The 12,500-nt window shown below is 40.3% G+C and overlaps 1 protein-coding gene across 2 annotated transcripts in view; it reads right to left on the bottom strand.

Moving 5' to 3' along the window:
* The window catches only part of LOC143275989 (uncharacterized), a 50,582-nt gene that overhangs the window by 34,895 nt on the left and 3,187 nt on the right, over positions 1-12,500 (bottom strand). For both annotated transcript variants that reach the window (XM_076580354.1, XM_076580353.1), the window contains exons 4-7: positions 12,035-12,084; positions 10,342-10,449; positions 6,283-6,442; positions 4,590-4,643 (exon numbers count right to left, since the gene is read on the bottom strand). In XM_076580354.1, the coding sequence (XP_076436469.1) occupies positions 4,590-4,643; positions 6,283-6,442; positions 10,342-10,449; positions 12,035-12,084 (372 nt within the window). The remainder of the gene's footprint in view (positions 1-4,589; positions 4,644-6,282; positions 6,443-10,341; positions 10,450-12,034; positions 12,085-12,500) is intronic.

Below are 12,500 nucleotides of genomic sequence, written 5' to 3'. Positions count from 1 at the left end.
ATTCTTAAAAATAAAAAAAGACTGGCCAAGCTGAGTTATTCTTCAAAATAAAAAAAGACTGGCTTGTCTGCTCTGACTGGAGCTGAGCCTCAGTACTCAGAACACAACACGAGCATAAAGGACATTTTCTGTCTAAAATTACTGGGCATTTTCTTCCAGAGGAAAATTATATCTATGGTATCCAGGAAACATTGCAGTTAATAAGATACACCATTTTTCACAGGTACTATATCCATGATATCCAGGAAACATTGCAGTTAATAAGATACACCATTTTGCACAGGTACTATACCCATGATATCCAGGAAACATTGCAGTTAATAAGATACACCATTTTGCACAGGTACTATACCCATGATATCCAGGAAACAACACAGGAATCAAAAGACACCAAACTGCACAGGTAATATACCTATCACATCCAGGAAACATTGCAGTTAATAAGACACACCAAACTGCACAGGTAATATACCTATCGCATCCAGGAAACATTGCAGTTAATAAGATACACCAAACTGCACAGGTAATATACCTATCGTATCCAGGAAACATTGCAGTTAATAAGATACACCAAACTGCACAGGTAATATACCTATCGTATCCAGGAAACATTGCAGTTAATAAGACACACCAAACTGCACAGGTAATATACCTATCGTATCCAGGAAACATTGCAGTTAATAAGACACACCAAACTGCACAGGTAATATACCTATCGTATCCAGGAAACATTGCAGTTAATAAGACACACCAAACTGCACAGGTAATATACCTATCGTATCCAGGAAACATTGCAGTTAATAAGACACACCAAACTGCACAGGTAATATACTTATCGTATCCAGGATACATCGCAATTAATAAGATACACCTAACTGTACAGGTACTATATCAATGGTATTCAGGAAACAACACAGGTGTTAAGATACACCTAACTGCACAGGTACTATATCTACGGTATCAAGGAAAACATGAGATGGGCATTAAGAAGAAAATTACATCCATGGTATGTAGGAAACAACACAGGTAGTAAGGCACACTTAATTCCACAGGTACTACATCCATGGTATACAGGAAACAACAGAGGTAATAAGAGATGGCTAACTGCAGAGTACTACATCCATGGTATACAGGAAACAACACAGGTAATAAGAGATGGCTAACTGCAGAGTACTACATCCATGGTATACAGGAAACCACAGGTAATAAGAGATGGCTAACTGCAGAGTACTACATCCATGGTATACAGGAAACAACACAGGTAATAAGAGATGGCTAACTGCAGAGTACTACATCCATGGTATACAGGAAACAACACAGGTAATAAGAGATGGCTAACTGCAGAGTACTACATCCATGGTATACAGGAAACCACAGGTAGTAAGAGATGGCTAACTCCAGAGGTACTACACCATGGTATCCAGGAAACCACAGGTAGTAAGACACACCTAACTGCAGAGGTACTATACATCTATGATAGCCAGGAAACAACACCTGATTCCACAAGTAATTGTATCCATGGTTATAGTATCCAGGAAACAACACAGGTAAAAAGAGATGGCTAACTGCACTGGTACTATACCTATGGTATCCAGGATACAAGACAGGTAATACGAGACACCTAACTGCACAGGTACTATATCTATGGTATCCAGGATACAAGACAGGTAGTATGAGACACTTAACTGCACAGGTACTATATCTATGGTATTCAGGATACAAGACAGGTAATACCAGACACCTAACTGCACAGGTACTATATCTATGGTATCCAGGATACAAGACAGGTAATACGAGACACCTAACTGCACAGGTACTATATCTATGGTATCCAGGATACAAGACAGGTAGTATGAGACACCTAACTGCACAGGTACTATATCTATGGTATCCAGGATACAAGACAGGTAATACGAGACACCAAACTGCACAGGTACTATATCTATGGTATCCAGGATACAAGACAGGTAGTATGAGACACCTAACTGCACAGGTACTATATCTATGGTATCCAGGATACAAGACAGGTAATATGAGACACCTAACTGCACAGGTACTATATCTATGGTATTCAGGATACAAGACAGGTAATATGAGACACCAAACTGCACAGGTACTATATCTATGGTATCCAGGATACAAGACAGGTAGTATGAGACACTTAACTGCACAGGTACTATATCTATGGTATTCAGGATACAAGACAGGTAATATGAGACACCAAACTGCACAGGTACTATATCTATGGTATCCAGGATACAAGACAGGTAATATGAGACACCAAACTGCACAGGTACTATATCTATGGTATTCAGGATACAAGACAGGTAATATGAGACACCAAACTGCACAGGTACTATATCTATGGTATCCAGGATACAAGACAGGTAATATGAGACACCAAACTGCACAGGTACTATATCTATGGTATTCAGGATACAAGACAGGTAATATGAGACACCAAACTGCACAGGTACTATATCTATGGTATTCAGGATACAAGACAGGTAATATGAGACACCTAACTGCACAGGTACTATATCTATGGTATCCAGGATACAAGACAGGTAGTATGAGACACCTAACTGCACAGGTACTATATCTATGGTATCCAGGATACAAGACAGGTAATATGAGACACCTAACTGCACAGGTACTATATCTATGGTATTCAGGATACAAGACAGGTAATATGAGACACCTAACTGCACAGGTACTATATCTATGGTATTCAGGATACAAGACAGGTAATATGAGACACCTAACTGCACAGGTACTATATCTATGGTATCCAGGATACAAGACAGGTAATATGAGACACCTAACTGCACAGGTACTATATCTATGGTATTCAGGATACAAGACAGGTAATATGAGACACCTAACTGCACAGGTACTATATCTATGGTATTCAGGATACAAGACAGGTAATATGAGACACCTAACTGCACAGGTACTATATCTATGGTATCCAGGATACAAGACAGGTAATACCAGACACCTAACTGCACAGGTACTATATCTATGGTATCCAGGATACAAGACAGGTAATATGAGACACCTAACTGCACAGGTACTGTATCTATGGTATCCAGGATACAAGACAGGTAATATGAGACACCTAACTGCACAGGTACTACATCTATGGTATCCAGGATACAAGACAGGTAATATGAGACACCTAACTGCACAGGTACTACATCTATGGTATCCAGGATACAAGACAGGTAATACGAGACACCTAACTGCACAGGTACTATATCTATGGTATTCAGGATACAAGACAGGTAATATGAGACACCAAACTGCACAGGTACTATATCTATGGTATTCAGGATACAAGACAGGTAATATGAGACACCTAACTGCACAGGTACTATATCTATGGTATCCAGGATACAAGACAGGTAATACGAGACACCTAACTGCAGAGGTACTGTATCTATGGTATACAGGAAACAACACAGGTGTTAAGATACACCTAACTGCACAGGTACTATATCTATGGTATCCATGATACAAGACAGGTAATATGAGACACCTAACTGCACAGGTACTATATCTATGGTATCCAGGATACAAGACCGGTATTATGAGACACTTAACTGCACAGGTACTATATCTATGGTATCCAGGAAACAACACAGGTAATAAATAAGACATGCCCAATTACACAGACAATGTACGGCAATGTACTTCGCACTATATCCTACAACAGGTGTCCCCCCAAAAAAGGATTAAAAACTCTGCAGTGGAATGCAGCAGAAGAAAAGGACACAAAAGTGTTATCAGTGAAACAAAAAACCACAAATAAAAGCTCTCATCAAAAGAATGATGAGATGTGAAGTAACGGACTCGTCTGTAGTTACAAGCAATGCTAGCTGGGCACAAACTGATGACGAAACAACTGGCTAGCACACACAATCCTAATTCTTTCAGGGAGTGCTCACTAGGCAGAGCTTGAGGTAAGTCTGTTTAATCAGTCAGTTATATACAACGGCACTAAACAACATTTGGTATGTTCTTTGAGGGAGGGAGGGAGAAAGGTGTACGGTATTTGATATGTTATTTGAGGGAGGGAGGGAGAAAAAAGGTGTACAGTATTTGGTATGTTATTTGAGTGAGGGAGGGAGGGAGAAAGGTGTGCAGTATTTGGTATGTTATTTGAGGGAGGAAAAAAAAAGGCGTACAGTATTTGGTATGTTATTTGAGGGAGGGAGGGAGAAAGGTGTACGGTATTTGGTATGTTATTTGAGGGAGGGAGAGAGAAAGGTGTACAGTATTTGGTATGTTATTTGAGGGAGGGAGGGAGAAAGGTGTACGGTATTTGGTATGTTATTTGAGGGAGGGAGGGAGAAAGGTGTACAGTATCTGGTATGTTATTTGAGGGAGGGAGGAAAAAGTTGTACAGTATTTGGTATGTTATTTGAGGGAGGGAGAGAGAAAGGTGTACAGTATTTGGTATGTTATTTGAGGGAGGGAGGGAGAAAGGTGTACAGTATTTGGTATTTTATTTGACGGAGGGAGGAGAAAGGTGTACAGTATTTGGTATGTTATTTGAGGGAGAGAGAAAAAAGGCGTACACTTACACTGGTGGGAATACTTGGCAGTTGATCAGGTTTTGGGGCAGTGAAATTTAACATCTGTAACACAGAAATAATCAGACAGACATTTATTTATCAACAGCACACACACACACACACACACACACACACACACACAAGTTATGCATACACATACACTCAGCTACTCAAACATAGTCACACCCCCCCTCCCCTCCATCCTCTGCCCCTTATCAAAAAGAAAAAAAAAAGGTATGTCTTCCGCTTACAAGAGGAAAGATGTAAAAAACAAGATGACCACATCCACCACACCCAAACCCCCCTCTTCTCAACCTCAGCTCACCAACGTCTGTTATCCTGACTGGGACAAAGACTGCCAACAAACACTCAAATCTCTCGCTCTCTCTCTCTCCTCTGCAAGGATACAAGTTATTCAGTGAACCAGCCGCACAAAAAAGAGATCTTATAGCAGTACTCTCAACTGAACGTGATGAAGCAATGATGTCTTTCGCAAGAAGCTAGCGATTTTTGAAGAAAGAATACTAATATTTAGTTTTCCCTTCGGTTACTGGTGGATAGGAGTGTGGAATAAGGGATTAAAGTTGGCTTGATCTGGTCAGTCGCCAGATGGTCGTCTTGAAAGCTACAATGGATCAGGAGAAGTGTGTGATGATAAACGTATGTTGGTGTATGTAATGCGTGTGAATGTATGAGTGGTTGTGCGTCAGCGTGTGCAAGTGTGGATGAGCATATTTTGGTTCACTGTTGACTGTTTGCTTTTGGATATGTGTTTCTATTTCAGCCAAACAATTTTGGTTGATGCTTATCAGCACTATGTATTGTAACCCCCTTGCCAAAAGGGTGTCTTTGCCCATGGCAATAAAATCAGTGTCAGTGTCTCTCTAGTATTAGGAGGAAGGTAGCAGAATGGTGAAGACGAACGTCTGCCATACAGAGAGTGTGAAGGTCTGGGTTCAAATCCTGGTCTCACCCTTTCTCCCAAGTTCCACAAGAAAATCAAACTGAGCGTCTAAGTCATTCGGATGAGACGATAAAGCGAGGTCATGTGTGCAGCATGCACTTGGCACACTGAAAAAGAAACCCATGGCAATGAGAGTGTTGTCCTCTGGCAAAATTCTGTAGAAATCCACTCTGACAGGGACACAAGTATACACACATGCATGCACTCAAGGTCGGACTAAATGCGTTGGGTTGTGCTGGTGGCCTGGCATCTGCCTAGAACATGTGGCGAACCCTTCTTGAAAAACTGAAAAGCTGAAAATGAAATTGAAACTCTCTAGTCTCATGCGTTTTTTGTTTTGTTTTATTTTCACTGCCCCCACCATCTGCACCGTTTCAGTGGCATTACCCCCACGCTGCTCATTCCGAGTTCCCCATAACAACCACACCCGGGTTTGTCTATCACATTCCCAGTGCTGGCAGTCTGCAGGGACCATCGATATTAGGTCGCCAGTAGGCCACACACCAGAGGAGACCCTGCACTGCTGCTGAGTCACTTTGGTGGTGTTCAGTACTGCCTATTCTCATTTAACATACTTAGGACACCACCTTAGTAAGCCCCCTACTAACAACAACAATGGCTTAGTCGCCGTGGAGCCAGACTGAGTGAGGGTCTCTCCCTCAGAGTGGAGACCACCACCACCATGTCCCTCCAACGGCAGTCCCCCATGAATCCTGTTTCATGTCATCGTCCACTCACATGGCGACCGGCGACGATAGTGACGGGGATCCCTGGCATCGGAATGTCCTGCATGAACGTGGCCTCCAGGAAAGGTGAAGGGTCATTCTCCTCCGACCCGTTCTCTATCTCCGCTAGAAAGTTCAGCATCTTGTAGAAGATATCGAACCAGCAAAGGTGACTGCAACAACAACAAAAAAAGAGGATCAAAGAACTGGGAGTGAGCCTCAAAAAAGTTACATCACTGTAATAATGATATAAACAATAAGAATAATACCAGCTCATGTTAATGATACTCATAATTATAGTCATAATACTACTTATAACAGCAACTCCACCAAGAAGAAGAAGAAGAAGAATAGTGCTCACAACACTACTCAAAATAACAATCATAATCATCATTATACAACTATTAGAACAAAATAACAATCATAATCATCATTATACAATAACAACTATCAGAACTACAGCTTCTACTACGACTGGTAATCATCACCATCATCATCATCATCACCATCACCATCATCATCATAATCATTGTAACAACAACAATGCCAATATCAATAGTAACACTATTACTTCTGTACTAATAAAAACAAGAAATAATAAAAACTTATACAAATTAGTTTGTTGAAATGTGTTCTCTATTCATTATCATATACAGTTTTGCGTTATTAGAATCAAAAAAGAAAAAGGCTTCAAAGCACATTTGAACCATGGATGTTTGGGTCAAGAATGAGTGGTCTTTTTCACTGTGCTAACGCCGGTTCAACGACAACATTCAACAATTATTATTTGAGCATGTTCTTCAAGCAGAATGACTCGACAACACTGATGGAAGTGTTCACGCTGTTTAAATCATGCTATTTTGGTATATCTCGGGTATTTTAGAATTTCTTTCAAGTCTGAGGTAAAGGAGATGTTCCCATCAAATTGAGTGTAATATGTGTCGGTTTTTATAGATCTGCAGAGATCCATGCTCGACAAGCTTGTTTTTACACTCACTGAGAAACTATGACACCGTCCATTCAATTTCTCTTTTCTGTTAGTTCTAGTTCAGTTGGTATCCCCTTTCAGACATTCATATGTAGTAAACACGTCAATGATTATTTAAGAAATTATTTTAATTTGGTGGTAAGGAAGACGTTGCCATCACGTCAGGCTCTGCAACATGTTTTGTCAAGGTCTGCACAGACCAGTGTAGACAAGGCTGATCTTAACTCAGTGAAACGGTCGATTCAAATTTTCTTTTATGTTCATTCTAGTGAATTCAGTGTCCACTTTAGAATATTCATATGCAGTAAACAGTAAAGGGGTAACAGTGTGTTTGGAATCAAGAAACAATTAATGATGCGGAAATACAGCTAAATTCGGGAGACGTACAACCTATTATTGGTATGACTGTGAAGATTTTAGTCCTACAATGTTTAAGCCAAATTTGGAATTGGCAGACAAAGTATTTCCAGAAAAAATGGCAATGTTAAAATTTACCATAGACACAAAGACACACAAACACACACACACAGACAACTGAACACCGGGTTATAACATTGACTCACTTTGTTTATACAAGTGAGTCAATAAAAATTAGAACGTAACTACTGATAATAACTAATAAACTGTTCATTATGGTTAATTAAATTTCCAACAAGCCACAAGGAAACAAGGATGAATCATGTCAGCTTCAGTTTCAAGGAGGTGTCCCAGTATGCCATGACAGTCAGACTATTATACCTAAACGAGGAAGAAAGTATAATATCAGGAACTCAGCTGATGGGAGTTAACACAAACACACACAGTGTAACACATGAAATGAGAGCACAGGAATGCCACAAGGATTTCCCCTGTACCCTGTCCTCTACAACATCAATACCAAGGGCTTGCATATCTATCTTCACAACAATGGAATAGCTTGTGTCCTTACTCTAGCGGATGATGGCCTGGTCTTCAAAACTTTGAAAGATGCTCAAGAAAGAACTGCAGCCATCCAGAAACAACTGAAGACTATCGCCCAATGGTGCCAGGAGACAGGATCTGCCATCAATCCATTGAAAGACCAAACGTTGCTGTGCACTCTCAACAACTAAACACTGTTAGCAAGTCATGACCAGCTGTGTCATCCGATGGGATACTGATTGGAAAAAAAAAGATAGTCTACACTACTTAGGAATGCAGTTTGACAGAATGCTGAGCTTAAGAAAACACTGTTAGGAAATGCTAAAAGGGACTTTCAGACTAAAACAATGGCAACCAAACGCACTAAACACCACCACCCCTGAAAACAGAGTATGGCTGCCTACATGGAGGGGTAAAAACGGTCATGAATACACATGAAAGCCCACTCATGTACATACAAGTGAATGTGGGAGTTGCAGCCTATGAATGAAGAAGAACAACACCACCACCTCTTCCAGCTGTATCAATCACTGACTGATAGTGGACTAGGGCCAACAATACTTTCTTAACACAGCCTGATGAAATGATACTTTCTTGACACAACCTGATGAAATGATACTTTCTTGACACAGCCTGATGAAATGACACTTTCTTAACACAACCTGATGAAACAATACTTTCCTAACACAGCCTGATGAAACGATACTTTCTTAACGCAGCTTATGAAACAATACTGATGAAACGATACTTTCTTAACACAGCCTGATGAAACGATACTTTCTTGACACAGCCTGATGAAACGATACCTTCTGAACACAGCCTGATGAAACGATACTTTCTGAACACAGCCTGATGAAATGATACTTTCTTGACACAGCCTGATGAAACAATACTTTCTTGACACAGCCTGATGAAACGATACCTTCTTAACACAGCCTGATGAAACGATACCTTCTTAACACAGCCTGATGAAACGATACTTTCTTGACACAGCCTGATGAAACAATACTTTCTTGACACAGCCTGATGAAACGATACTTTCTTTCTTAACACAGCCTGATGAAACAATACTTTCTTAACACAGCCTTATGAAACGACTTTCCTAACACAGTCTCATGAAACGATACTTCCTTAACGCAGCCTTATGAAACTAGACAAAGAATTCAAAATGAGGCAATGAGACTGATCCTGGGAACAAGAGACGCTCCTAGTGAGACCACGTGATGCATACTTGAGCGTCCTTCAATGCAGAACAAACACAAGTCAGAGCAGGTCAAGGCCTATTTCAGAGCATCAGAAGATGGGCGCAACAGCTGAGTGGTCAAAGCGTTGGACTTTCAATCTGAGGGTCCCGGGTTCAAATCTCAGTAATGGCACCTGGTGGGTAAAGGGTGGAGATTTTTCCGATGCCCCAGGTCAACATATGTGCAGACCTGCTTGTGCTTGAACCCTCTTCGTGTGTATTCGCAAGTAGAAGGTCAAATACGCACGTTAAAGATCCTGTAATCCATGTCAGCGTTCGGTGGCTTATGGAAACAAGAACATACCCAGCATGCACACCCCTGAAAACGGAGTATGGCTGCCTACATGGCAGGGTAAAAACTGTCATGCACATAAAAGCCCACTCGTGTACATACGAGTGAACGTGGGAGTTGCAGCTCACAAAAGAAGAAGAGGATTAGAAACTCCTAAAAATCCATTGTATGGTGCAGTGAAGGAATCAAAAGGCAGCTATTAAGGATGCAGATGATCATGGACGGAACAAGCAGAAGACACCATTCGACTTGTGTGCCAGCCAGGAGACCTGAAAGAAACACAAAGAATGGGAAGAACACCCAGGAAACCTCAATCACCTCTTCGACACAATCATTTCACCCACTCTGGGAAGTCATTGTCAGGAATGGCCAGAGGGCACAACTGATGCTGAGGTGAAGCTACTTACAGGATGAGGATAGTATTGTATATATTATATATACACAGACAGTTCAGTCACCAAAAATCAGTCCAGTTGGGGATACAACATGAAAAAATGCACACACAAATATATATATATATATTATATATATATATATATATATATATATATATATACATACATACACACACACACAAGTCTGTAGTACACACACAAACATATAGAACTCACACACACAAACACTTGTTATTTCTATTCTATCCTCATACCTCATGATACAGAGACAGGTATTCGAGCGGGGACCATGGCGACAGTAGACATAACGGAACATCCCCTCCATATCCGTGAGAACAAACACAAACTGTTCAACCTGCAAACTGTTATGAAAACACACACACACACACACACACACACACACACACACAAATGCTTTAGGAAAATAACAAAACTGACAATATATCCTGCTTGAAAATACAGAAACGAATTACTGCATTAAAAGGGAAAGAATAAACCCTCTACCCCCCATCCAATCTCCTTTTTTTTTTTTTAAGCATCTTTGTTATTATTGTCATAATTCAATGTCAGAAATGTGTTTATCTGCTCGTTTATTTTCTCCTACTTCTCTGTAGCTTAACTCATACCTTAGTCAACTAGTGGGGGGGTTGCATCTCTTTACAATGACATTCTGCATTGTACCATATAACATTCTGTCACACCAGTTTTCTCTGTGTGAAATTTGGTCTGCTTTCCAGAAAAAGACACGACAGTGTAGTACCGCCCGTTTCTGCCTGCACGTGTATATATGTTTTCCTATCAAAGTGGATTTATTTTTACAGAATTTTGCAAGGAACTCATTTGTTGCCATGGGTTCTTTGTTAATACATGCGCCAAGTCTTAGTGTACGCTACACAAGCGCTCTTAGTTGATGTCTCATCCGAATGACTCGCGTCAAGACCAAGATTAACTCACTCCGGGCGATGGAACGCTATAGCGTTCCTGACGTGAGTTAGCATTCTGGAGGACAGAACACTTTAACAGTTTCGACAATTAAAAATTTTTCCGTTTTCCTCATGGGGTAGCGAAACAATCGCAGCTACACCGAGCATTGTGTATGTGTCAAAGGTCGAATGGAAAGTTTCTTCATGAGATTTGGTAACAACACACTCCACAGCGAGCCAGCGAGTTCAGGATGCCACACGACAAGCTAATCTGCATATGTATCGAAAATGGCGTCGCAGGCGATACCAGGGGAGAAAGGGGAGAGAGCAAAGAAGAAAAAATGAAATGAGAGAGAGAGAGACAGAGAGAGAGACAGACAGACAGGCTGATAAATCGACAGAGGAGAGAGAGAGAGAGGGTGGGGGGTGGTCAAAGTTACATTACAAAGTTAAATTACAACACATATCAAAGAAAATGGAAGAACAATAATACAGCAATGTACACAAAAGTATGAGATTCATGAAAGGAAATGAGAGTGAGAGATAGAAATCGAGCAACATTTTTGTGTTTTTTAAACACTTTTTTTGATTTTGATTTTTTTAATTATTTTTTTTCTAAAATCTTTTTTTTTTAATTAAAAAAATCATCTTGTTATCTATTGGTTTACTTTTTTTTTTTAATTTAAAAAAAAATCTATTTTATCTGATCATTATTATGATTTTCTTCATCTATTTATTTTTTCCTCTGGGCCTGACTAAGCATGTTGGGTTGTGCTGCTGGTCTGGCATCTGCTTAGCAGATGTGGTGTAGCGGTCATGGATTTGTCTGAACGCAGTGACGCCTCTTTGAGTTACTGATACCGATACTGTGACACAATTTTCTTGCTTGCCATTGCTGTTAACTGTTCTAGATTGCCCAGTGCATTCTAAGGCCTCTCTGATGAAAACTTGTGTGCACACATGCTGGTTCTCAATAAATTTTGTTCAAAATGAGTCTGTTGTTAGTATGAATTCAGCAACTCACATTTCACTCTTGCAAGGGAAGGCAAATTTTGGAATTTCCGTAAGCACATCCTGAAACAAAGAAAAAGCATATATATATATATATATATATATATATATATATATATATATATATATATATATATAAGTATGCATTATATTCACATGTGTGCATGTGATCAGGTTCACTGGTTTGTGCCTTGCGGGGGTTTTTTCAAGCACTACGTAAGGGGTGTAGGGAACCAAACCTTTTTGTGGGGAACTTGACATTAGGCCCACAACTGCACTTAAACAGCCTGACATTAGGCCCACAACTGCACTTAAACAGCCTGACATTAGGCCCACAACTGCACTTAAACAGCCTGACATTAGGCCCACAACTGCACTTAAACAGCCTGACATTAGGCCCACAACTGCACTTAAACAGCCTGACATTAGGCCCACAACTGCACTTAAACAGCCTGACATTAGGCCCACAACTGCACTTA

The sequence above is a fragment of the Babylonia areolata genome, chromosome 31, assembly GCF_041734735.1.
Source record: "Babylonia areolata isolate BAREFJ2019XMU chromosome 31, ASM4173473v1, whole genome shotgun sequence".
Lineage (NCBI taxonomy): Eukaryota > Metazoa > Mollusca > Gastropoda > Neogastropoda > Buccinidae > Babylonia > Babylonia areolata.
The sequence above is the reverse complement of the archived record's forward strand: the minus strand, read 5'-3'. Positions and strand labels throughout refer to the sequence as shown.